At 35.7% G+C, this 27,500-nt stretch overlaps 1 protein-coding gene across 4 annotated transcripts in view; it reads right to left on the bottom strand.

The window, feature by feature from the left end:
• STXBP5L (syntaxin binding protein 5L) overlaps window positions 1-27,500 on the bottom strand; it is a gene marked incomplete at both ends in the record, with an annotated part of 294,065 nt that overhangs the window by 78,883 nt on the left and 187,682 nt on the right. For 2 of the 4 annotated variants that reach the window (XM_080695519.1, XM_080695521.1), the window contains 3 exons: window positions 4,769-4,834; window positions 22,292-22,363; window positions 24,769-24,920. In XM_080695519.1, the coding sequence (XP_080551645.1) occupies window positions 4,769-4,834; window positions 22,292-22,363; window positions 24,769-24,920 (290 nt within the window). The remainder of the gene's footprint in view (window positions 1-4,768; window positions 4,835-22,291; window positions 22,364-24,768; window positions 24,921-27,500) is intronic. The other 2 variants (XM_080695520.1, XM_080695522.1) reach the window with 1 other exon arrangement.

Genomic DNA, 27,500 nt, shown 5'->3' with positions numbered 1-27,500 from the left:
GCCTTAAGAAAGTGAAAGGGAAGATACAAATTAGGAGGAGCTTTTTTGCACTATATATATCCAATGAAAGACTTCTATCCATTATGTATGTATGTATGCACACACATACATACACACACATGTATAAACTCCCTATAAATAAGAAATCAATAAAAACTTGGCAACTCAATAAGAACTAAGTACATTATACAAGAATTAATAGGCAATACACATAAAACTAATCAAAATCATTAGATACCAGGGATATACACTCCAATCCAATTCCATAATGATATATTACTATGCACAATTCAGAATGAATGTAATAATTTAAAAATACTATAATACTAAACACTGGCAAATACTAAACACTGGCAAATACATGGAATTCTCAAGTACTATAAGGGGAAATAAAATTGATATAAACTACTTGAGAAAACTAATTGGTAGTATTTACTAAAGCTGAATGTCTGCAAACCTTGCATTCCTAAAATTTCACTCTCAGATATATATACATATGAGTTTACATTTGCAACAGAATGTACAAGATTGTTCATACTGGTCTGATTTATGCTAATAGCCTCAAACTGCAAACCACCTAAATATTCAACAACAAAAAGTGATTGAGGTATAAAGGCCGGGCGTGGTGGCGCACGCTTGTGATCCCCGCGCTTGGGAGGCGGAGACAGGAGGATCACGCAGGTTCAGAGCCAGCCGCGCTGGCTTAAGAAACCCTGTTTCCAAAAATAAAATATGTCTGGGAGTGTAGCCCGGAGGTAGAAGGGCTTCCAGGAACCCCAGTACCACCAAAAAAAAAGTGTTTGAGGTATATTCACATAATGAAATATTGCATAGAAATAAAAATCATACTGTAAATAAATAGATATAACATAATAGAGTATATATACATATGTTTTGAGTATAATATATATAATGCTGTGTAAAATAAGCAAAACACAAGAAAAGTCAATACTATATTATTTCTCATTCATATGAGAGTCCCAAAATTCTAATTTATGTTAGTAAAACCCATAAAACTAAGAATCTGTGTTGAAATACAAAAAAGGTAGTAGGCACCTTTGTGTAGACTAATGGCTAGGGGGTGCATAAGGAATGCTTCTGTGGATCTTATGATGTCCTCTGTCCTGTTCTGGGTATTGTTTACATGGTGCAGTCATTGGCAAAACTAATAGAGCTGAACTCATAGCATGTATGCATCTTGAGGTTTGTATATTATACGTCAACTAAAATCATTTACCTCAAATGAGGTAGGGCCAATATTTTCCAAAATACTTCAAATACTCGAATACTTCAAATACTCCAAATACTCCAAATCAGAAAAACAAGAGAGGTGATATTAATAGTGAACAAGGTAGAACTAAGGTGAAGAACCTACTATATGAAGCACACAATGGTAACTAATGATTAAATTTATATTTTAAAATGTGGATATACTTTGAATATACACAAAAGACAGCATGAATATTCTTAAAAAGAAAAACATAGAAAACACACAAAAAAGACAAATGTTTCTTTTATTTTAAGTCACCTATTTTAGTTCAACCTCACTCATCTGCGATCCCCCTCCACCTTCTTGCCATTAAGATTAGAGTTTCAGGACCCCCCTCTACCTCCCTTCCTTGTATACCCCCATGTGTGAGATATTCAAAATCCCACAGTGGCTATCCATCTCCCCAATATAAATTATGCTCAAAGATCCAACTAAATTCCCTTCCCAATCCCAATATCCTCTTCCACTCTCTAGCACCCAGAGTAATCATTTTAGAAGCAGGTCCTCCAACCCTACAACTTCACCCAACTGGCCTGACAGGCCTTGCCTGCATAACATAGGAGGACCATTGCTCAGTCCTGGTGAAGAGTGATTTTATTACCCCCTTCCAATATTATGCAGTTCCTCTGCATTTTGTACCAGGAACTTTCACCTGCCTTTTATCAGTTTCACCCCCTCACCCTACTGCAATGGATCCAGGGCCCATTATCTGACGTTCTGCCCTCTGAAATTTATTTTTACCCACATCTTTTTCTAATATCCCTATCCTTTATCCAATTACCATGAGGCTACCATTAATTCTTCTTATTTACTTGTACCCACTCTCTCTTATTTTTCTCACCCAGGGACTCAATCTCACCCAGGCTTGGCAATTTAAAATATATGCCACTGATTTCTCACCCCTTTATCAACTCCACCTTCTGTCCTGTCTCTGAACACGCTAAGCCCATTGACTTAACCTTAGACTTTTCCAGAGCCTGTGTAACTTAACTGCTTTGACTGGCTCAGATATATCACTATGCTATTCATCAGTTCTACATATGCTTTAAATTTGAAAACATTGGATCATGCAATAATGATTATTGAAAGTGATGTGCAAGTTGGTTATGTAACTATCACTATACCTACCATTCCAAGGGAATCCCCTGGCCTTCTGTCAAAGATTCCATATGACTGATGGGATCATAAGAAATTTAATGTCCTACCTCACCTTTAACATCAATGACCTTTGGGATGACAGATGGGAGCAGGGAGTTGAGGGATCCATTAAGTTGTACCTAGGAAGCCCAGACCTACATGGGTCCATAAAAATTGTAAGAACTTATGATCAAGCCCCAAGTATGTCCTTAGATGTTGTCATTGACATAGTCAAAAATGCCGTGGCACAGCTTTCCCAGTGGCTATGTTCCAATAACCCTTTGCTCTCTTGGTTGCAGCTCATAAACTTCTCTCTCAGCCTACTTCACCAAACTGTTAATCAGACACTTTACCAAGAGGATTGTTTCATTTGTGCCTCACTAAATTGATTTTCTATTATGGTGGTTATGCATTTTAACATCTCAATACCTTATTTTTTTTGGAAGATTTAAAGAAGTTTATTAAAAAGATAGAAATACAGAAAATAGAAATACAGAAAATAGTTATAGCCCCATGCCAAAATGGCATGAGGGGGGAGCGTAGCCTGGGCCAACTCACCACTCCCCATCTCAATACCTTATAATGTTGTATCCCCACCCCACAGAAGTTAATCCAATGCCTTCCCATTCATTCCATGGGACTCGTCAGACTCTGCTGGATTATATCTCGATTTGTGAGCTCTAGTTTCCCATGTTCCATTAATAATACAATTAACTCTACCACCTCCCTTTCCAGTCAGCCAGGCACTCATTTTTTATGCTCAGATACCTTAAATACCTGTATTAATGCCTCTATTGAGGGACCCTGCATTCTCATTATGCTCTCTCCCCAGCTCACTCTGTAGAGCTTCCCAGAATTCTCAATCGTATCTTATTCCAATTCCCATCAAAAAAGGAGCGGTTTTTTTTTCTGCCCATATTAGTGGGAATCACTTTGGCAACCTCCCTCACAGCCCTAGACCTTACAGGAGGTGCTCTAGGACATAGCCTAGCCTTAGACAAACAATTTGAATGATTGAGTGAGGAGGTGGCCAAATCTATTGAGACATCTACTTAGGCTATTCTATTCTTCAAGCCCAAATTTCCTCACTTACTGATATTGTTATACAAAGTAGAAGGGCCTGGATCTCCTTACTGTTGAAAAAGGTGATAACTGCCTCTTTTTAAGGGAGCAATGCTGCTATTATGTTAACCAATCATGCAAAATAAAACAAAACATACAGACCTTCTAAGATCTGGTCTCTAAAATTTGGCAAAAGGGCTTTGGGTCCAGCCAACCTCTCCTGTCTTCCTCCCAATGAAATTCTATACTCACTTCTCCCACTTCTAGGCTTACAAAGACATTATTTTATAAATTTCAAACAAAAATAATATAAATAAAAAGGAACTATAATCATTTTATACTCTATAAAAACAGATATATAGTTCAGTGACAAAGATATGCCTACTATATGTATACTTAAAATTATATATTACTACATATTCATTATAAAAAATCAGAATCACATAAATAAAAATTCAGCAAATGAGCAAACCACTTATTATCATTATTAATCTCATCAACCAATTTCTTTTAAACAATTATCTTATATACCATAAAGATTTATCCACAGGAATCTTCATGTTTTCAAATATATTTTAATGGGCTCATTTATTTTCCTTTAACACCACTTTATATTATTATTTTTGATGTTTTATTTAACACCATTTTAAATCATTTTTCTTTCTTTTTCAATACATATACTCTTTTTTTGGTACTGGGAATGGAAACCAGGGGTATTGTACCTCCAAGCTATACCCCCATACCTATTTTTTAGTCTTCTTTATTTCTTGAAACAGGGTCACTCTGAGTTGCAAAGGGCCTTGCTAAGTAGCTGAGGCTGTCCTTGAACCAGATCCTCTGGTCTCTGCTTCCCAAATGCTGGGATTATAAGCGCGTACCACCATGCTTGGCTCATATACATTTTTAAAATGGTGGCCTAGAGGAATGGTATCATTTGCTCCTATACCTGTTGTATATATTTCCCACTAATTCAGCTCTAGCCATAAGATGATAAAGTTTCTGTGTATTACCCATTTTATTTGATACTTCTTAAGCATTATTAATATATCTGCAAAATAACTGTTTTAGGATGTCTTTAAAAGTATTATACTTCTGATTTAATTTTATTTAGGGGCAAGAATATTTTTGAAGATATTTATTTCTATTTGTTCTTTTGGAATCAGTTTCTTATAATTAAAATTCAGAAACCGAATTGTAAATACTAAAATTATAAAACTTACATTAGAAGACTTACGAAAATAAAACAACAGATTACAATTGTAAATTACCAGAGACTCGAAAAATACTCCTCATGTTTACCTGAAGTGGGAGACTTGCAGCGTTCAAGTTCTGGGGGAACTGGACTGTCATTCAGCTCAGTTAAACCTGAAAATACAATAAGAAAAGAGAGAAAAATTTGTTAGCATTTTGTAGGTAATTGTTATTTCTTTATTACTTTGAGTTTAAAAATGTCCCCTTTCCTGTGAAAATTATTTTACTGTGTATGTGTTACATAACTTGTTCTGAAAAATTGTTTAAATAGGTAATACAGGAAAAAAAGGAACAATAATAAATTGACATACAAAAGATAACTAAACACAGTGGAAGGATAAAGTCTCTTCATTATTTTCGTATGAATTAGCTGCTTTAAAACATGGCCTAATTTTATTAGAAAATAGATCAAGAATAATAACAAGGATAGAAGAGATTTTATAAAGACATAATAAACATTTTTTTCTACTTCAGGAGAGAGCTTATTGGCTTTTATTTCATTTTTAATGACCTCAGTAATGAATCACTTTCTTTTTTAAATATACTTTTATTGTCACATTGTAATCTCATATCATAATGCAGTTCAGAGTGATAGTGATATCCATGGGCACAGAACTTGGTAAGCTTCCCCCGGCTCCCTCCCCATACCCTCCCCTTCTCTATACATGATCTTGAGATTGAAACTAGTTAAAAAAAATCTTTAGAGATGCTACAGATTTTAAATTTTGTATTTATTTATAAATTGAAGTTTTGTATATTACATACCAAGTGATTTGTTCAAAGGTATCAAGTTAATTCTTATAATAAGCACTACATTATTTTATTTTTAATTTTTTTTTCAGTACTGGGGATGGAACCCAGGGACATTCTACCTCTGAGCTACACCCCCAGCCCTATTTTTTATTCTTTATTTTGAAACGGTCTCACTGAGTTGCAAAGGGCCTCACTAAGTAGTAGCTGAGGCTGTCCGCAAACCATGATCCTCTTGTTTCAGCCTCCCGAATACTGGGATTACAAGCATGCCCCACCATGCCTGGCTCTTTTTTTTTTTTTTTGTTGCAGGACTCTGGATTGAACCCAGGGACATTCTAGCTCTGAGCTACACCCTCAGCCCTATTTTTTATTCTTTATTTTGAAACAGGGCCTCACTAAGTTGCAAAGGCCTCACTAAATAGCTGAGGCTAGCCTCAAACCCAGATCATCCTGTCTCAACTTCCAAGTACTGGGCTTACAATCATGCACCACCATGCCCAGCTCTACACAGGCTATATCTTGTTCCTCTCTATATCATGGTACTTGGTACAGTGTCTAATTATAGACATTGGGTGGATAGATGAATGGATGGATGGATAGAAATGGAAAGACACTTAACAAGCACTATATTATTTTATTTATTAACTTATTTTTGCAGTACTGGGGATGGAAACCAGAGACATTCCACCTTCGAGCTACACCCCCAGCCCTATTTTTTATTCTTTATTTTGAAACAGGTCTCACTGAGTTGTAAAGGACCTAAGTAGCTAAGGCTGTCCACGAACTGTGATCCTCTGGTCTCAGCCTTCCAAATGCTGGGATTACAAGCGTGTGCCACCACGCCCAGCTATTTATTTTATTTTTAATATTTTTTACTTTCTATCACTTTTCTGACAAATGCAAGGGTAGGCACAAAAGATTAGTACCTATCTTAAAAATTCTTATGATCTGAAAGTCTGAATATATTCTTGTACATTTAAAAATGTCTTTTATTAGCCGGGTGTGGTGGTGCATGCTTATAATCCCCATGCTTGGGAGGCAGAGACAGGAGGATCGCACAGGTTCGAAGCCAGCTGGGCTGGCTTAGGAGACCCTGTTTCCAAATAAAAAAATATGAAAAAATAGGTCTGGGAGTGTAGCCCAGAGATAGAAGGGTTTCCAGGAACCCCAGTACCACACACACAAAAAAAAATAAAAGAGTCTTTCATTTTGTTGGACATTGTTGGAAAGTGTCATATACTTTTTTCTTTGTAAATAAATATTTGGAGTTTTTTGACTTGAAAATATGTTCTCACTCTGAAAACCCTTTGGGAGCTATTGTGATTTACTAAAATATCTTTGCTCATATTCCCTCCTATCAACCTCTTTATTAGATTTATATCAACAAATTTTCTGTAGGTGTAAAAATTATAGAATTTTAGAGCTGGAAAGGCCCATTGTAATACTGTAACCTTAAGGGTTTTTTTTTTTTTTTGGTTTTGTGTGTGTGTGTGAGTGTGTGTGTGTGTGTGTGTGTGTGTGTGTGTGTGTGTGTAACTGGGGTTTGAACCCAGGGGCATTCTACCTCCAAACTATACCTCCAGCCCAATTTTTTATTCTTAATTTTGAACCAGGGTCTCACTAAGTTTTGGAGGGCCACTAAGTAGTTGAGGGTGGCCATAAACTTGTGATCTTCCTGTCTCAGCCTCCCCAGTACTGGCTAACCCTCAGGTTTTATAAATAAGAAACTTGAAGAGTTTAAGCTATTTATTCAAGGTAATAGAACTAAGCCAGTGGCAGATTTTGAATAGAACCAAGAACTCATGGTACAGTCACATGCTGAACAACAGGAACATGTTCTGAAAATGTGTCATTAGGTAATCTGGGCACTGTGAGAATGAACTTGCACAAATCCAGATGCTACAAACTTCTAAATGGGCTGTATAGGCTATTACTCCTAGGCTATAAGCCTGTACAATATGTTTGTAACACAGTGGTCTTTTTTTTTTTTTAGATCTGTGTCTAAACATAAAAAAGGCACAGTATAAAAAGGAGATGATAGAAGCTGGACATGGTGGCACACGCTTGTAATCCCAGCATTTGGGAGGCTAAGACCAGAGGATCGTGGTTTGCCAACAGCCTCAGCTACTTAGTGAGGTCCTCTGCAACTCAGTGAGACCTGGTTTCAAAATAAAGATTAAAAAATAGGGCAGGGAGTTAGCTCAGAGTTAAGAGTGCCCCTGGGTTCCATCCCAAGACCCACCAAAAAAAAAAAAAAAAAAAGGAGATGATAGGAGTGCGGGACGTGGTGGTACACACTTGTAACTTGTAATCCCAGTACTTGGGAGGCTGAGACAGGAGGATGGCAGGTTCAAAGCCAGCCTCAGCTACTTAGTGAAGCTCTTAGCAACTTAGTGAGACTCTATTTCCAAATAAAATATAAAATAGCTATGGGGATATAGGCTGGATGTAGAAGGTCCCTGGGTTCAATCCCTAGTACTACACACACAAAAAAAGGAGATGATAGGAATTTTTCAGTTCTATTATAATCTTCTGGAACCACTGTCCTATAAGGGGTCTGTTGTTGTCCGGAATGTTATGTACCAAATAACTATACAAATTTTTACACACTATATCCTGCACTGTATTTCAACTGCTCATAAGCCCTGAGTGTTGATTTTTTTTTGCTCTATTTCTTACTTCATTAAAAATTTTCAAGACATTAACTTAATGCCCATTTAATCTTTAAATTTCTATTTGTAACCATAACAAAATAATTTACTGAAGTATTACTAATAGTCTGGAGTAGTCATCAACCTAAGCTATCTTAAACATATTCTTTAGAGAACAAAATTGTATAGTAAAAAGTTTATAACTGTATTTCATTAATTAATAATAAATTAATTAATTTTAGTTTGCAATACTTGGAATTGAACTCTGGGGCATTCTAACTCCGAGCTATATCCCCAGCCCTATTTTTTATTCTTTTTTATTTTGAAATACGGTCTCACTAAGTTGCTGAGAATCTCACTAAGTAGCTGAGGCTGGCTGGGAACCTGTGATCCTCCTGTCACAAGTACTGGGATTACAAGTGTGTGCCATCATGCCTGGCTATAACTAAATTTATAAATAAATAAAATTTTGCAACTATATAACCAATAAATATTTCTATCGATAACAATGTTATGGATAAAGTTACTATGGAGTTACTTTAGACATTTCTTGAAAGTGTACTGATTTAAACAGACTTTGTTATCTGATAGAAAATTAGAAACAGCAGATTATAAATGGAAGAAGACTATCTGTACTAGAAAATTAACTAACTTGAAACAACAGACAAAAAATAGGTGAATGAGTAGTAAGTGTAATGTAATGAGTAGTAAGTGACATTGGACCATTTAATGGGGAGAGGAAAGTAAAAATTTACAGATCTCTGAAAGTTTTTTTTTTTTTTTGGTGGTACTGGGGATGGAACCCAGGGACCTTCTACCTCTGGGCTATACTCCCAGACCTATTTTATATTTTATTTGGAAACAGGGTCTTTTAAGCCAGCTGAGGCTGGCTTCGAACCTGCGAAACCTTCCTGTCTCAGCCTCCCAAGCGTGGGGATTATAAGCATGCATCACCATGCCTGGCTGAAAGGTTTTTAAGATATCACTATCAAGCCAAAGTTCTTGAATATCTGTTTGACAAGTTGTAGTAATAAGAGTTTCATTAAAGTTTTAAAATAAAAAAATTGGTAGTCGAAGAGCTAGGATTCATTTATCTAAAAAAATACATCTTCTATTTCTGTACTGTCTATAGAATTTGTTGTTCTCCATAATTCCTTCAGAATTTACTTGGTTTTCAATTCGACATCAACCAAAAAATCGTAAAACTATACCTGTCAACTTACAATATTCACAAACCTTACACTAAATATTTTATAGTAATCATCATTTTATTTTATACAACTATTCAATACTAAAATTATTTAAAAGAATTAAATTAAGCCATTATTGAGACTCATAGGTAGTATATTGAAGTGTTCAGGGGCATGCCAAATAATGTCTTTCTCAATAATATACTATATTAGATGCTGAGATTTCCCCACAAAATCGATAAAGCCATGTTTGACATCAGAATAAAGTAAATCAGTATTAGTTGTTTAGCTTGGAAGGTTTGTGCAGTGAATTATCAGAAAATAAAGAATAAATTCTGGTTGGAACATACAAACATTTTATGGTAAACAAACAAAGGAATTATCAGAAGAGATAGCTCTTTTGGATATAATAAATTATACCAACTTTATTATTTTTATTTATTTTTTTTGGTGGTACTGGGGTTCCTGGAAGCGCTTCTACCTCTGGGCTACACTCCCAGACCTATTTTTACATTTTTATTTGGAAACAGGGTCTCCTAAGCCAGCGCGCACGATCCTCCTGTCTCTGCCTCCCAAGCGCAGGGATTACAAGTGTGCACCACCACGCCTGGCTAAATTATACCAACTTTAAACAAATTTTGAGAATATATCCTTATATTATACCCTACTTGATAAAATAATTAATATGGTATTTTAAATAGGAACTAAGGAATGCCAAATAAAATAAAAGTATTTTCTAGGAGACATATATTCAATACAGCAATATTTCCATCCATATCATCTATACTTTTTAAGATACTTTTATTGGTGCATTGTAGTCTCACACTATAATACAGTACATAATGATGGTGACATACATGCACATACATGCTCTTGCTGGGCTTCCCATTGGCTCCTCCCCTAAACTCTCCTTCCCCATACAGAGTATTGAGACTGACATTGGTATTCTCTCATATGTACACAATATAAATTGAAGTATTGCCTTCATTAATCCTCCCTCTGCCCTTCTCTCTTCTCCTAGACCACATCCTTCACTCCACTGGAATTTCTTCTCCATTATCTGAAGTCCCTCTAGTATTCTGATTATTACCTGGCTTCTGCACATAAGAGAAAACATATAACCCTTCACTTTCTGTAACTGGCTAATCTCACTTAACATAATGTTCTCCAGGTTACATCCATTTTCCTGCAAATGACCTAATTTTGTTCTTTATTGCTAGTAGAATTCCTGTACTTTTGTAATCCACTCATCTGTTAATGGACACCTAGATTGGTTCCATAATATGGCTATTATGAATTGTGCTGCTATATGTATGGATACACAAATATTAGTATAACATTCTGATTTCAGTTCCTTTGGAAAGTAACTCAGGAGTGGTATAGTTGGATCATATGGTGGATCCATTCCCAATTTTTAAAGAAATCTCCACACTGATCTCCATAGTAGCTGCATTAGTTTTTTTAATTTTTATTGGTGTATTGTAGTCATATATCTTAATGGGGTACAAGATGGTAGAGGCACAGATGCACACATTACTCATTTAGCCCTTCCCATTACTTCTCCCTTTCCTCCTCATGTTTGGTTTACTTATTGACTTTGATATGTTTGAGCCACGCTAGTTTATAATCCCACCAAAAGTGTAGCACAGCTCCAATTCCCCCACATCTTTGCCAGGATTTATTGTTTTTTGCCTTCTTGATTGCTTTTCTGATTAAGGTTAGATGGTGTTTAAGTATACTTTTGCTTTGCATCTCTGTGATTTCTAATGATGTTGAATATTTTTAATGTATTTATTGACCATTTATATTTCTTCTTTTGTGAAGTGTCTATTTAGTGCCATTGCCCATTTCTTGATTGGGTTATTTTTTTTTTTTAGTGTTAAGTCTCGTAAGTACTTTGTATATTCTAGATATTAGTTCTCTATCAGAGGAATAGCTAGCAAAGATCTTCTAAATTCTATAGGGGCTAAAGATGACTATGTTCAGAGCTTGTGGCCTGGCTGGCTGAGCTCTGATGGTCTAGGGTCACCACAGCTGATCTGCTGGTTGTAGGTGTATAGAGCTCAGTCAGTCACTGGCATGCATGCACAGAATGCTGCCAGTGGAGAGAATGTTGCATTCTCAGCCTATAGCTGTGATCATGTGAACCCCTGCTGGCCCCTGGCCTCAGCTTTCAGGGTCCAACTTCTGGAAGAAAAGATTGTATTGTTCTGAGCCTGAGGCTAGAACGGCTCAGTTATTTAACCCCAGGGACACTGCTACTACTCTGGGCAGCTATGATTATGTGAGACTTGTTTTCCTGTGGCATTGATGCTTGCAGCACCCAAGCACCACTTGGCCATGAGTTTCTAGATTTCCAAGTTATTTCAACCCACAGATACCACTGCTAGTGGTCCTGTGCTTCTTGCTGGAGATACTGCAAGGGTGCAGTGAACTGTATACCGTAGGTCTTGCCCTCTTGAGTGTCCCTAGGAACTGTCTGCTAGTTCATGTTTCTCCTGTATCCAATTGTAGCCCCTGCCCCCACCTCCACAGGAAAGATTTGTCAACTGACAGACCCCTTGGGTCTGTTTGTTGCCATGCAAGCCCCTATAGACATGAAGGCTCCCGCTGGGATGCTTTGTAAACTCAGAATTGAAAAGTGCCCCTAGGGTCCCTAGGAGGGGACCAGTTCTGCTGTAGTCACAGGAGTTCTCTGGGTGTTAGGCTGGTTGGTCTATAGATTCACAGTGGTCTTGATAGGTGGGATGTAGCCATTGGGGTCCCTATAGGAAAGACCTCTAGTTTCTTGGTCTGAGTTCAGCTGCAGCCAGGATTTCACAGTTGGTTTGGCTGGACAGTCTGGGGAGTTAAGTCTTGAGTTATTTGAGTGTGTAGAAAAGAATGCTATTGCATTTGATGATGGGTTTCTATTGTCACTAGCTTGACAAGATTCTCCTTCTTTGCTGGAGTTGATCTCTGAGCCCAGTGCAGGCTCATCAGGATGGGCCACTCTGTTCCCTGTCCACCAGATGAAGTGCCTGGGGCTCTTTTCAGTTCTCTGCTCTCTGTGTAGCATTCAATTCACTGTGTTTCAACTGTTTTTCCTCTGTTGAGTTCTGACTGCTTTTCTTCTCTTGCCAAGAGGTAGTCTTCCCACTGGTTATGTTCTGAGTCTCAGAGCAACTGAAATGAGCTATCTTCCTCTATTCTGCGATGTTTATTCTTTAGTCTACTTAAAAAAAATTTTTTTACCAAACTATTTACTTTTTAAAGGATTACTAATAACTTCCAAATAGCGAGACCCATCAAGCACTTTTCAGAGCTTATCGTACTTATCCCACTTATAGTATTTGATGTAGTTCCCCACTACTTGAAGTACACCCCTCTTTTTGGCTTCTGTGGTATTCTTTTCTGAGGAATTGCTCTTCTTTAAGGTTAGATGGCATTTAAGTGTACTTTTAATTTGCATCTCCCTGATTTCTAATGATTTACTAAATTTCTTTATGTCTTTATCCACAATTTCTATCCCATTTCTCATCTAGGTAATTTTATTTATTGCAATGCATTAAATATCATATATATGCTAATTACATGACATTCAAATTACAGCCCTAAGCCTCTTATCTGATATTCAAAATGTTTTACCCTTGATATCTATATTTAGATATGTGACAAATGTCTATAATTGAACTCTTTATTTCCAACCCCAGGATCCCCAACCCTCAACTCTTTGTAATTATGATACGACAATGGCTCAAGTTAAAATCTGGGTATAATCTTTGCTTTCATTCTTTTATCTCCCACATTGAATTATAAGAGGTCTATAAATATCTGAAATTATTATTATTGAAATTATCATTTCTCTTTAACAGAACTGCTCTTTATCCTAGTTAAAGCAGGTTTGTTTCTTGTAGTGGTATACTGGTTTTCTGTCTTTTTTTTTTGTCGGGGGGGGGCCCATAATATTTTCTTCACATAGCAGTGCATTTTCTCTGGCCTTCTATTTCTAGATGATAATTAAATCCTTTACCATCTTAGAACCAATTGTTCTATCGTTCACTTTGTCTGATGTGATGCTCCCCATTTTTCATGAAGCTAATTACTTTTTTCAAAGCTTTATTTTCAATTGATAAATTTGTATAATGTACAATTTGATAAATTTTGACATGTTTATACTGTAAACTTGTCTCTGTAATAAAAATAATAAACATGCCTACCATGGTGAAGTTTTCTGTGCCATTTTGTAATCCTTCCTTTTAGCCCTCCCCATGAGTTCCCTTGATCTGCACTGTCATTATGTAGTAGTTTTTACTTCCTTGGATTTTATATGAATAGAATCAATAGTATGTACTGTTTTTCTGGTTTCTTATACTCAGCATAATTATTTGAGATGCACAGAAAGTGTATTTTTTATTGCTGAGCAGTATACTATTGTATACATAGAGAAGAAATGTGTCTGCTTACCTTTTGAAAATTTGGATTTCATTTTTGAATATTAGAAGTTGCTATGAATGTCTTTGTATCAATATGCTTTGTCCAAGGTAAATAACTAAAATGACAAGATAATGCTAAATGTGTATTCCATTTATTAAGAGTTTCACAAACAATTATACCATCATACTTTCCAAGTAGTAGTGTGTAAAAATTCTGATTCCTGCACATTTTTACTTTTATGATCAATCTTTTAAATTTTAGTCACTCTGATAGGGGGTATCTTTTTATAGTTTATATATCCTTAATTATGAATTTTTTTATATTTATTTATTGCCTGCATATTTTCTTTTATAGTTTATTACAAATCTTTCGCATGTTTTAATATATTCTTATTTTCAATAATTATATTACATATTCTAGATATATTCTAGATATAATCTGTTATTAGATTTATGTTTACAGATATTTTCTCCTAGTCTTTGGCCTTACTATTCATAAATGTTTTGAAGAGTAGAAGTTTTTACTTTTAGCCGGGCGTGGTGGCGCACACTTGTAATCCCAGCATTTGGGAGGCTGAGACCAGAGGATCATGGTTCGCGGACAGCCTCAGCTACTTAGTGAGGCCCTCTAAAACTCAGTGAGACCTGGTTTCAAAATAAAGAAGAAAAAAATAGAGCAGAGGGGTGTAGCTCAGAGGTCAAATGCAATTGGGTTCCAATCCCAGACCCGCAAAAAAAAAAAAAAAAAAAAAATGTTTTTACTTTTGAATAATTCTGATTATATATATGTTCTCTTATGTGGTTTTAGTATCTTATTTAAAAATGTTTCATCTAAGCAAAGGTCTCATATTTCCTTTTTTTTTTTTTTGTGGTATTAGGGTTCCTGGAAACCCTTCTACTTCTGGGCTACACTCCCAAACCTATTTTTTGTATTTTTATTTGGAAACAGCGTCTCTTAAGCCAGTGCGGCTGGCTTCGAATCTGCACGATCCTCCTGTCTCCGCCTCCCAAGCGTGGGTATTACAAGCGTGTGTCACCACGCCTGGCTTCCTTGCTCTTTTTTAGATTTATAGTCTTAGCTCATGACCATTGTAAGCTTTTTTTTTTTAGTTTACTAGAAAGTATGGGTCAAAAATAAGAACCATTCATAGAAAAGAATGTTTTTTCCTCCAGTTAATTGTTTTTATACTTTTGTTAAAAATCAGTCCCCTATGTATAGGTGGGTATATTTCTGGGGACTCTATTAAGTCCCATTTATCTATTTACCTTTGGAACAATACCAAAGTTTCTTGATAACTCTTCTTTTTAAGCATGTCTTAAAATCAGGTGTTACTGTTTATCCAAAATGGTACTTTTAAAAAAAGATGTTTGGGCTCCTCTAAATCCTAGTACTGCTGTATGGACTTTATAACTTGTTGATTTCTAAAAGTTATTGCTAGACTTTTAGTGGGATCTAGCATTGAAACTATAATGAATTTGGAGTAAGCTAATATCTTTAGAACAAGTCTTCTGAAATGTGAACATAATGCTAACTCTTCATTTTAGGTCTTCTTAACATTTCTAAGCAATGTTTTCTGGCTTTTAATGTGTGGGGCTTTCACATTGGTCATCTCCTTTATAGTTTTACTGCTATTATAACTGATAGTGAGGAGGTAGAAAGGAAACAGGCAGATAGGGAAAAGGCCTAGGTAGAAAAAAGTTAATTTCCTGAGCTTCCTGAGTTTCCTGAGGGGCAACAAATGCCTGAAATTCCAAAGGCTCAGAGATAAGAAGGCCAGAGCTTCACAAAGCCATCTGTTTACTAATCAACAAACCCACCAAACAAGTCTGACATTCCTGAAAGGAGATCCTTCAAAGGACTTGTAAATACCCTATGCAAATCCTGAGAGCTGCTTCTCAGAATTCCCAAAAGTCACCCTAACCAAAAGCTGACTTGCAAGCGGTGAGGCCTTTGTCTGATCAGACTGAAAATTGGGGCTTTCCCTCTCGGGACCCCCTCCTCTTTTGGGGAGCTGTTCTCTCTCACGCAGGTCATGTTGGCTCTGAGAGAAGGCAGAGTGCATCTGAGGGCACGTGGCTCGGGCGACTCTTGAGTAGTGACCTGAAGGCCTCTGCTGGACATTGAGGCTGACCAGGCCCCTAGGGGTGACCTGTATCTCTTTTCTGGCAGATTGTGTGGACTCTGGGAGAAAGTAGTTTGCAGCTAATGGGCCCTTGGCTCGGGCGACACTTGGGTAGTGACCCTGAAGGCAGCTACTGGACCCCGGAGTTCCAACCGCCCCATGGGGTGTTCGGCCACTTTTCTCTATTCCCTTCTGGCAGATCGCATGGACTCTGGAAGAAAGCAGCCTGCACCTGAAGGCAATTCGGCTTGGGCTACTCTCAAGTATTGTCCTGAAGGCAGCTTCTGGACCCAGAGTTCCAGCCCCTTTGGGGTGTTCAGCCACCCTCCCCCCCATTCCCTGCTGCTTCCAATAAACCTTTTACTCCCCTTCCTGAGGTCTGCAGGTGTTATTCTTCGCTCACTGTAGACAAGGACCCGGTAAGGAAACGTCGAGTTCCTTCAAGAGGGAACTCCGTTTCATCTTGAGGAAACTCTGGGTTTCCTCTCAAGAAACCTCCGTTTCAATAGTTTTATAAATTTTACATTACTTACTGTGGGTATATAGAAATACAGTTGATTGTTATATATTAACATTATATCCTCTACTTTGTTAAACTCACACCATAGTTTTTTCTTTGTGGTTCCATTAGATTGTCTTCATAACCTATACTATTGTCCAAGAATAAAGATTTAAATTCTTCCTTAACAATCTGTCTTAATTTATTTCTTTTTCTTATCTGACTGCACTGGCTAGCATCTCCAGTACAATGTTGAATAGAAGAGGATGTAAACTGTAAATGTTTTTTAGTCTGGCTGATAGGAACAAGCACTATTTCCTGGCGTGTTGGGCTTTGTTTCCTTTAATCCTTTCACATGACTCTTTCCTGTCCCTATGAGTATTATCACATGTATGTGGTGATCAGTACTTTGTTTGGGGAGAAAACTCTATAGATCCCTCAAATTCTTTCTTTTTATTTATAGCTGTTTTGGTTTCTTTGTTTCTCATTTTCATCACTCCAGCTTAGTGAGCTGAAAAGTTTCCACCTGAGCTTGCTCTCCCTTTGAGAAACTCTATCAGTACATGAGTGTGATTATAGGGTTTACCTCTTTTATTCCCATCTGTCAGAAATCACATTTTCAATGGTTTGAAATCTTGTGTCTTAAAAATCATTTGGTTCTTTATTTCGGCACCCGTTGTTTCAGGAAATAGAAACAAATCTGATAAATCTGATATCTTCTACTTTATCGTGGTGGGAAGTAGAAATTTAACACTTTGGTTCTTTATCTCGCAAAGCTTCACTTAAATGTTTCTGACTTTGATAGCTTTTCCCTAACAACACTGAAAAATAGGTTGACCTTTATGGTCTTATCTCATTTTTCTCTAATGGTGGCACTGCTACCATTTTCAGTCATAATATCATATCGATGGATTTATTTGTATATTTTCTGCAATGAAAGAAAGGAAAAAAATAAACTTTACTCATTACTATGCTCTTAATGTCTAGAAAAATGTTTTACATAGGAGTTTTTCAATAAATATTCTTTGAATGAACAGATTTTCCCAATTTATTGTTCTCCATAACTTTTGCTGACTTTTCCCCTTGAAGCATTCCATCTTTTTTATTCTTTTTTTAAAAATTCCATTCTGAAGTCTCAGAATTCATTTTGTAATATTCATTTGCTAGTTCTCTTATTCTTATCTTCCGCTATTTTTTCTTTGTTCTTATGATTTGTGTTTTCAGGACCTGTTGCCTTCCCTGTACTAAAAAGTCATTTAGTGAAACGAAAAATATCCATATATAGTCCTGAGATACTCCAAAGGATCCCATCATATGTTCAGAAATTGATGCACAAGCAAATGTTTTTGACAATGGTCTATTGTAAGCCTACTCTTAAAACTTCTTTTGACTGAGGCCAGGCGTGGTGGAGCATGCTTGTAATCCTTGCGCTTGGGAGGTGGAGACAGGAAGATCATGCAGGTTCAAAGCCATTCGCACTGGCTTAACAGACCCTGTTTAAAAAAAAAAAAAAAAAAAAAGAACTAGGTCTGGGAGTGTAGCCTGGAGGTAGAAGGGCTTCCAGGAACCCCAGCACCACAAAACAAAGCAAAACAAAAACAAAACAAAACTTTCTTAGACTGAAACAACACACAATTTTTTTTTTTTTTTTTTTTTTTGGTACTGGGGATGGAACCCAGAGGCTTTCTACCTCCGGACTATACTCCCAGACCTTTTTTTTTTTTTTTTTTTTGGTGGTACTGGGGTTCTTGGAAGCCCTTCTACCTCCAGGCTACACTCCCAGACCTATTTTTACATTTTTTATTTGGAAACAGGGTCTCCTAAACCAGCGCGCGGCTGGCTTTGAACCTGCGCGATCCTCCTGTCTCTGCCTCCCCAAGCGCGGGGATTACAAGCGTGCGCCACCACGCCCGGCCTCCCAGACCTTTTTTATATTTTATTTGGAAACAGGGTCTCACTAAGTTGCTGAAAGCCTCACTAAGCAGCTGAGGCTGGCTTCAAACTCATGCGATCCTCCTGTCTCAGCCTCCCAAGTGCGAGGATTACAAGCGTGCGCCACAACGCCCGGCTAACACACAATTTTTAACAAGCAAAATTTCTGTCATTATTTCATAAGTGAAGCATCAGCCATTGAGACAACAAATTGAGTTTTACTAAATCTTCCTATAGTGGTAATGATACTGGCAATGTTATTTAATCTGAGGTTTGGGTTTATTATATATTATAATAATAAAATATTTAATATTTATAAAAGTGCTTTTTTGGCACTAGTAATTGAAGCCAGGGACATTCTACCAAGCCCTTTTTATTACTATGTCATGTATTTTGACACAGGGTCTTTATAGGTTGATTATGCTTTATAGGCCTTGAACTTGAGAGCCTCTTATCTCAACTCCCTAAGTACTGGGACTACAGGCTTGTTCCTCCATGTTTGGCTTTATAGAAGTGCTTTTACAAGCATTAACTCATAAAAGTTTGGCAACTCTCTAGAAGAGGTAGAGATTATGATTTTTACTTTATTTTATTTATAGGAAGAAAAACTCAGTGATTATACAAACATACTAAGTAGGAAAGGAATTGATCTTCTGATTACATGTGTGCTATTCTTTTCAAGCATTTCAGAACTTTTACAAATAATAGTCTATAAGGATTTTTTTCAGTTATACAATTTTATTACTTTATGATATAAAAGTTTTATGAGACAAATTTCCATAAAACTTAGTTTTAAAGGCAAAGTTTAATATATTAAAGAATCAGTGTTACACAATATATAATCATCAAAAGAAGACTTTATGACATTTCCTTTTATTTATTTAATTAAATTAATTAATTTATTTATTTTTGCAATATTAGGGATGGAACCCAGGGGAATTCTACCTTCAAGCTATACCCCCAGCCCTATTTCTGAGTTGCAAAGGGCCTCACTAAGTAGCTGCAGCTGTCTCAGCCTCCCAAATGCTGGGCTTACAAGAGTGTACCACCATTTGCTTTAAATTCCAGGCCCTGAGCCCTCATAGAGACATAGGCTGGTAAAGACATGAAGGATCTCTTTAAGTCCTTCTAGTATTTGACTATACTTCTGTTTTAACACTTTAGGTTCCTTGTTAGAAGAAATTATGTTTGTTTTTGCAAAATTCTAAAAAAAACTTAGTAATCACATAATTTAACTGTTCTCTTATTTGTCAAATTTAAAAAGCTGCATGGCTATTCATGTGAGAGAAAAGAGCCTGCTGCTATGTTCTATCCTACTATCATCTTCATTTATTTACTGAGCTTATAAGTTGTACTTGATGTAGAGGATATAAAGAATTTTATATATTTTATTATTTTAAATTTAGATTTTAATTTTTTAGCTGATGCGGCCTTCAGATTCTTGTCATTCATTTGGAAAGGTACAACATAATCATAACAATTAGTAGCAATGCAAATGAATTGCAATGGTACAGACACTGTGTAGAAGCTTGTATACTGTACGTTAGGATTTGGCACAACAGACCTCTGAAAGCAGTAGGAAAGGCTTATTATAAAAAATGAAACTTGATCAGTATATTTCCAGAGAGAAGATGAGATGACTAATCATAAGGATCAGTAAGATTAATTTGAAGTTGTAAAATATGATATATATATTGGTGGTATGGGGGGTAGAACCTCTGGGCTGTACTCCCAGACCTATTTTATATTTTATTTGGAAACAGGGTTTCATTAAGTTACTGAGAGTCTCACTAAATATCTGAGGCTGGCTTTGAACCTGTGTGATCCTTCTGTCTCAGCCTCCCAAGCGCAAGGATTACAAGCATGCACCACCACACCAATTTGTAGATTATATTTTAGAGGACACTGAATGAAGATTTTAAAACTTTGATTTTTTTTCATTTTGATAGAAATATAAGATTATTGAGCATTTCTCAAAACAGAATTCTGATGAATTAAGAATCTGCTTTTCCTTCTTAAACTCAATGCACAATTTTTCTTACCATAAAAGCAATACATTATTTCATTTAAAAAAAATCAGAAAGTAAAGTCTGAAAAAAGAAATTTATAAAATCCAATCTCATATTCTAGAAAGGTTTCTATTTTAATACATACACACACACACACACACACACACACACACACACACGCATGATGTAGGGGAATTCTAGCTTCAGAAGGCTAAGCTGGGATCCAGAAGTTCTGAAGACTATTGATTGGAAAGGTTTTGGGTAGAAACCCATTATGTGGTTTTAAAAGATGGGTGTTGAACAATGGTATAGAGCAGGAGTCAGCAAGCTTTTTATGTAAGAAGATAATGAATATTTTAGGCCTTATGGTCCATATGTTTTTTGTTGTAACTATTTAACTTTGCCACTGTAGTTTGAAAGCAAGCAAATTAATGCCTGTGGCTTTGTTCTCATAAAACTTTACTATGAAAACTCAAATTTCATAAAAATTTAAAATGCAAAGAAATATAGTATTTAGTGCATTTCTGTTTTAAGGGCAACAGAAGCCAAGATTGATATCAATTTTTCTCACACAAGGGACCAAGAGCAGAGATCAAAAAGGAAAGTAGCCAAAAAAAGGGTGTGCTGCTAGATTCTACAGAATAAAAATGTCATCATTTGGGTATTTCCACAAAAATTTTAAGGATTTCACATGAATGATTTCCTTAAGCTGGGGGCACAAACCAGTAAAAATTTAAGTTTTATAACTGATATGAGTCTACTAGTATCCATCAGCTGGTGAGGCCTGAAGATATTTAGCTTATCAGCAACAGATACACACACACACACACACACACACACACACACACACACACACACACACTATAGGAATGAATGTGCATTTTAGGTATTCTTTTTTTTATTTTTTTGCAGTACTGGGGATGGAACCCAGGGGCATTCTAACCTCTGAGCTACACCCCCAGCCCTATTTTTTATTCTTTATTTTGAAACAGGTTGTCACTGAGTTGCAAGGGCCTCGCTGAGTAGCTGAGGCTGTTCATGAACCCGGATCCTCCTGTCTCAGCCTCCCAAATGCTGGGATTACAAGAGTGCAACCACCACGCCCAGCTTAGGCATTCTATTTTAATAAAATCATTATAAACTAGGAATATTTTGTTATATATATGTACATATATGAACATATGTATGTACATAGAAATATATATATATATATATCATAAATGTAAGGCCACTTTGTATATACTGGGAAGCTACCTGACTTTTTACATAATATATTAATAATATAATGTAAATATTTTTTCATTCTGATACTTACCTATAACACCACTAGTATCATCTGCATCTCTAATCAAACATACTCTCACTTTCTGCACTAGTTTTAGCATTGTGGATTCCATCCATATTCAGATCTGTATTTGCCACCATAGGAAGTGCTAATATCAGTCACCCTTTTATTTGTGACCTTAATTTCTCTACTTCACAAAGTTTGGTATTGAAAGTTACTATAGGAATGAGTGTGCATTTAGGTATTGTATTTTAATATGATTTTATTATCTGTAAGGGAGAAAGGCAAATATTGTGACACTGGTTAGACTAATACAATAAAATAGCTCAAAGCACAAGGTTTCCGAAGTAAATCATTACATTTTCAATATTGTACATCTATCTGGCTTATTATTTACAAGGATACCATTACTGTTTCTCCTCAAAACAGAAGCAGTGACTGTTGGAGTAATAGAACATAGTCTGCATTCTTTGAAATAAACATTGAAATAAAAAATATGAGTAAATGGATACATGACAATAATGATATGAAATATTTATATAATAATTTTATTAAAATTATCAGGTTGCATTTCCAAACCAAAACAAAAAATTGCATGCATGCTGAATGTGTTTTTTTTTTTTTAAAAAAACACATTACTGAGCACTGACATCTGGGTTTTACTCAAGCATTATGACTCAAAAAAGCTATTTCCCTAGCCTTTATAGAACTTACTCTGATAGGAAGTACGGATCCGTTTCGTTAAATCAGGATAAAAGTTAGACAGGCCACGCATGCAAAAGTTGTCTTTGGAACATGCCAGAACATCAGCATCAGCAGCAGGCAGAAGAAAGAGAGAAAAATAGTCTAAAGTGAAAGGAAGTGATATCATACCAGAATCTAGAACAGCCAAGATGAAGAAATTGCAGCAAGATTAGGTAATCAAATTAGAAAGGAGATATTAAAAATAAATCAATTAGAAAGTAAGAGATGGTAGATGAATGATGAGAATGCTATAGAAATTTATTAAATATACTATGAAATTAAGGGCATATTTAATACTATGTTTTTACATAGTAGAGTTACTTGACTTGTAATAATGTGTATAAATTGCCTCAATATCAAAATGAGTGTCTTTAATACTTTAGAAATTACAAAATCTTGGAAATCTTAGTCTTTAATACTTTATTTTTATAATAGAATACACTGTGTCATTTTGTACACTAAAATAGAAACTGAACTTAAAACTTCAGTTTTTTCAAAATCATTAAAATTCTAAGCTATAATAATAATTGTTGAGGTTCACTGAGTTTAAATTAAATTACAGTTTTCTTTTGTAAAAATACTCACTTTTTAACCTTACAATGTATATCCAACATTTCTAGGAAGCAAGTAACTTAAATGTTGTCAGAGGGTCTAAAGCTTGTCTGATTGAATTGGTGTTTTAGGCAGTGGAAATGGTACCTTACTATCTCCTGACATCTTCCTATTCTGAAGGTTTGAACATTTAAAAATCAACCTTCTTTTTCCCAATCATGAGGGACTATTAGGATTCATGTGTGCAAAATTTAGCCTATTTTGTTTTTCTTTCAAAAGCTAGTAATAAACGAGGCAGAATCTATAGAACTTAAAAAATTTTCAGCACTTCTAAATATGGCTAAAAGATAAGCTTCTTAACAAAAACCAAAGACCCTCAAGTTCTGAAAGAGAAATTTTATGCCCCGAAAAAGTGTATAAACTAGCAATTTAAGAGCATTAAAGTTTAAGAAAGGTTAACAAGGAAAAAAAAATTAAAGTATATCAAATTCATTAGACCAATGGGGAGACTCATTTATTATCATATTCAAATGTTAATTCAACACACCTGATATTTCAAAAATAATAACTTCTATTAAGTAAGGTTTTAATTTTTTAAAATAGTCTTTCATGGGTTTATTAGTTAAAGCATTAATATCCAACTGAATATATTTTTTTTTTTTTTGGTGGTACTGGGGTTCCTGGAAGCCCTTCTACCTCCGGGCTACACTCCCAGACCTATTTTATATTTTTGAAACAGGGTCTCTTACGCCAGCGTGGCTGGCTTCGAACCTGCGCGATCCTCCTGTCTCCGCCTCCCAAGTGCGGGGATTACAAGCGTGCGCCACCACGCCCGGCTGAATATTTTAAATAAAACAAACAAAACATTTTAAAATAATTGTCTAAAATAACACATAATACCATAAAAAATTTAGAATTTCCATTTGTAAGTTTCTACCAGCTAGACTACACCAGTGAACAACAATAACAACAACAACAAAAAACCTACACAACATGTTGGCAATGTCTATAGAGCCAACTATTTGGATCTGTATTGGAATTCCAAGAATATATTGATAGTTTAGCATATCAAACATTAGCATTATATCCTTAAACCTATTTGTTTTGCCAAGAAAATGCCATAATAGCATTTAAAAATGCTAATTAATATTTATTGCAAAAGTCACTACTCATCAAGAAAATGTGACACAAACCACTTGGAGTTATTAAAAAAAAAAACTTGAAGTAAAAGGCGAAAGATTTATACAATCTGAAAACAAACCAGAGTATTGATCTTACACTGTCTTTTTCTCCCCTGTTTTGTAGTAGTGCTAGGGATCAAAACTACAGCTTTGTAAATGTTAGGCAAGCATCCTACCACTGAACTATACACTGAACTATATACCACTGAATTATATTCCTGAGGGTTTTGCTAAATTGCTGAGAGGTGATCCTCCTGTCTCAGCCTCCCAAGTACTGGAAGTAAGAGGTGTGCCACCACACCCAACTCTAAATTATATTTTATTTAAAAAAATTTTATTGGTGTCTAAAGAAATATATTAGAAGAACGTTAACTTGTTCAGTGTAACCATTGTAAACACATTTTCAACCAGAGACCCTAATTTTCATAGCATCTTTATAAAGAATAGTTTCTCATTTTCTGTTATTTCTCAGAACTTCAACCTAAGAAATGATATACTCCCTTATCTCAAAAGCATATTGAACTTTAAATTCCTCCCTTGCCCTTTCAAAGATTCTCATGATGTCTCTACCCAATTCATTTACTTACCTAGTACAGTCATGTTGTTTATATTGCCACATATTTGAATAGCATCAGAGAATAAAGACAATAAATCTGAAAGTAAGAAAACACGTGAACAAATCAAATTCATAACCCATCTTGTTTTATCTCCTACCTGCAATAAACTGCTTGTTCTTTCGAGGAGATCGTGGCTGTCTCTGGTATATGTCATTTGATCTATATAGATCAACAGTTCCCATGCTTAACAGTAGTGTCTTCTGTATAAAATCCACTACAACCAACCCATTGCAATTTCCAAATGCAACTCTAAAAGAGAAAAAATATGCAAATAGAGTGTGTCACAAGCATGATTATTTTTATCTTAAAGTTAAATATAAGATTACTGAAAATTATTGCCTAGGGTTGAGGAGGTCAGGCTATGATTGTTGTTCTAAAAGTCATGAAAGAAGGCTTGCCTTTACAAAGGATAGATTCTCAAAGACTTATATATCCCCCTGAGGAAAAATATATCAGACATTGAGGGAAGGGGGGGTTAATAGTCTTGGGTGCATTAGTGGGCATTGAATTAAAGTGAGGGGATAGTAAAAGAGCCCAGGGTTGGCACTAAGTGAGTTATTTATTTTTTTTAAAAAAGGAGGCATGAGCCAATAAGTTTAGAAATCTATGGGATTGACTGACTTAGTAAAATACCTATTATCATTTACTGCAAAAAATAGGAAGTGATCTGCAATTGTACTTTATTAGCAGCCTTGTCGTATAAGTAGTTATTACCCATTCTGCTCTTTAACTGAATCACCTGTTTTAACAAAAGAATGACAAAAACCTTTTTTTCTATGAAACAGGGAAATAGGTCAATAATATTGGGAGACTTCAACACCCCTCTCACACTGTTAGACCAATATTCTAGACAAAGGTCAATAAAGATTATATAAAAACTATAAAAAATATACTCCAACATAATGGAAAATTTGGAAGAAATTGACAAGTTTCTAAATAAATGTGACCTTTGTAAACTGAGTAAAGAAGATATAGAAAATTTATACTGATCAATAGCAATCAAAGAGACTGAAGCTGCAATAAAGGGCCTACCATCAGAAAACAAACAAACAAACAAACAAAAAAAACAACCCAGGACCAGAAGGCTTCCCAAGTGAATTTTATAAAACCTTTATAAAAGAGATAATCCCAATACTTCTCAATCTATTTCATAAAATAGAAAGAAATGGGACTCTACCAAATAAATACTATGAAGCTAATATCACATTAATACCAAAACCAAATAAAGACAACTCAAGGAAAAAAATAACAACTACAGGCCTATATCACTGATGAACTTAGAGGCAAACTTCTAAACAAAATACTAGCAACATGCATTCAAAACCACATCAAGAAAATCATACACTATGACCAAGTTGGGTTCATTCCAGGAATGCAGGGCTTGTTCAACATACAAAAATCAATCCATGTAATTCATCACATAAATGAAACAAAGACAAAATCAGATGATTATTTCAATACATACTGAAAAAGCATTTGACAAAATCCAACACCTATTTATATTAAAAGCACTGCAAAGAATTGGAATAAAAGAAACACATCTCAACATCATAAAGGCAATATTCAATAGGCCCATAGTCAACATCATATTAAATGGGGAAAAACTTTGAGAATTCCCTATAAGGCCAAGAATAATACAAGGATGTCCATTATCACTACTCTTTACCTTTAGGTCTTTACCCTTAGGTCTCCAGTGCACTAGACACAATTTGGAACAACAAAAACCCCAGAATGGCCAAAGTATTTCTCAGTAACAAAAATCATGCAGGAGTCATCACAATACTTGACTTAATACTATACTACAAAGCCATGGTAATAAAAACAGCATAGTACTGGCACAAAAACAGATACACAGACCAATGGAGCAAAGCAGAAGAAACAGAACCAAATCCGCACATTTAGAGCCAATCAATTTTTGACAAAGGGGCTAAAAACATATACTGGAAAAAAGAGAACCTCTTCAACAAATGGTGTTGGCAAAACTGGTTAACCATATGCAGAAAAATAAAAATAAACCCCATTTTCTCACCCTGCGCAAGAGACAATTCAAGATGGATCAAAGACTTGTAAATAAGACCAGAGACCTTACAGCTCCTTGAAGAGGGCATATGTCCAACATTTCAATACACAGGCATGGGTAAAAACTTTCTCAACAAGACCCCAAAGGCACAAGACACTAAAAGGCAGATCAATATGTGGAACTGCATTAAACTGGAGAGCTTCTGTAAAGCAAAGGAAAGTATCAAGAACCTCCACAGAGAGCCAACAGAATGAGAGAAAATTCTTGTCAACTATTCCTCTGATAGAGGACTAATATCTAGACTATACAGAGAATTCAAGAAACACGTAGCTAAGAAAATAGTCCAATAAAAAAAATGGGCAAGTAAGCTGGGCATGGTGGCACACGCTTGTAATCCTAGCATTTGTGAGACTGAGACCGGAGGATCGCGGTTCGCAGACAGCTTAAGCTACTTAGTGAGGCCTTCCGTAACTCTGTGAGAACTTGTTTCAATATAAAGAATAAAAAAATTGGGCAGGGGGTGTAGCTCAGAGGTCAAATGCCTCTGGGTTCCATCCCCAGACCCACACACACACACACAAAAAAAAAAAAAAAAAAAAAAAAACTGGGCAAGTGAACTAAATAGATACTTCACAAAAGAAATTCAAATGGCCAGTAAACATATGAAAAAATGCTCAATATCATTAACAATCAGAGACATGCAAATCAAAACTACCCTGAGATTTCACCTAACTCCAACTAGAATAGCAATCATTCAAAACACAAACAACAACAAATGTGAGGATGTGGAGAAGTGGGAACTCTAATAC

The sequence above is a fragment of the Muscardinus avellanarius genome (assembly GCF_963383645.1).
Source record: "Muscardinus avellanarius genome assembly, chromosome: 5".
NCBI classification, from domain to species: domain Eukaryota; kingdom Metazoa; phylum Chordata; class Mammalia; order Rodentia; family Gliridae; genus Muscardinus; species Muscardinus avellanarius.
The sequence above is the reverse complement of the archived record's forward strand: the minus strand, read 5'-3'. Positions and strand labels throughout refer to the sequence as shown.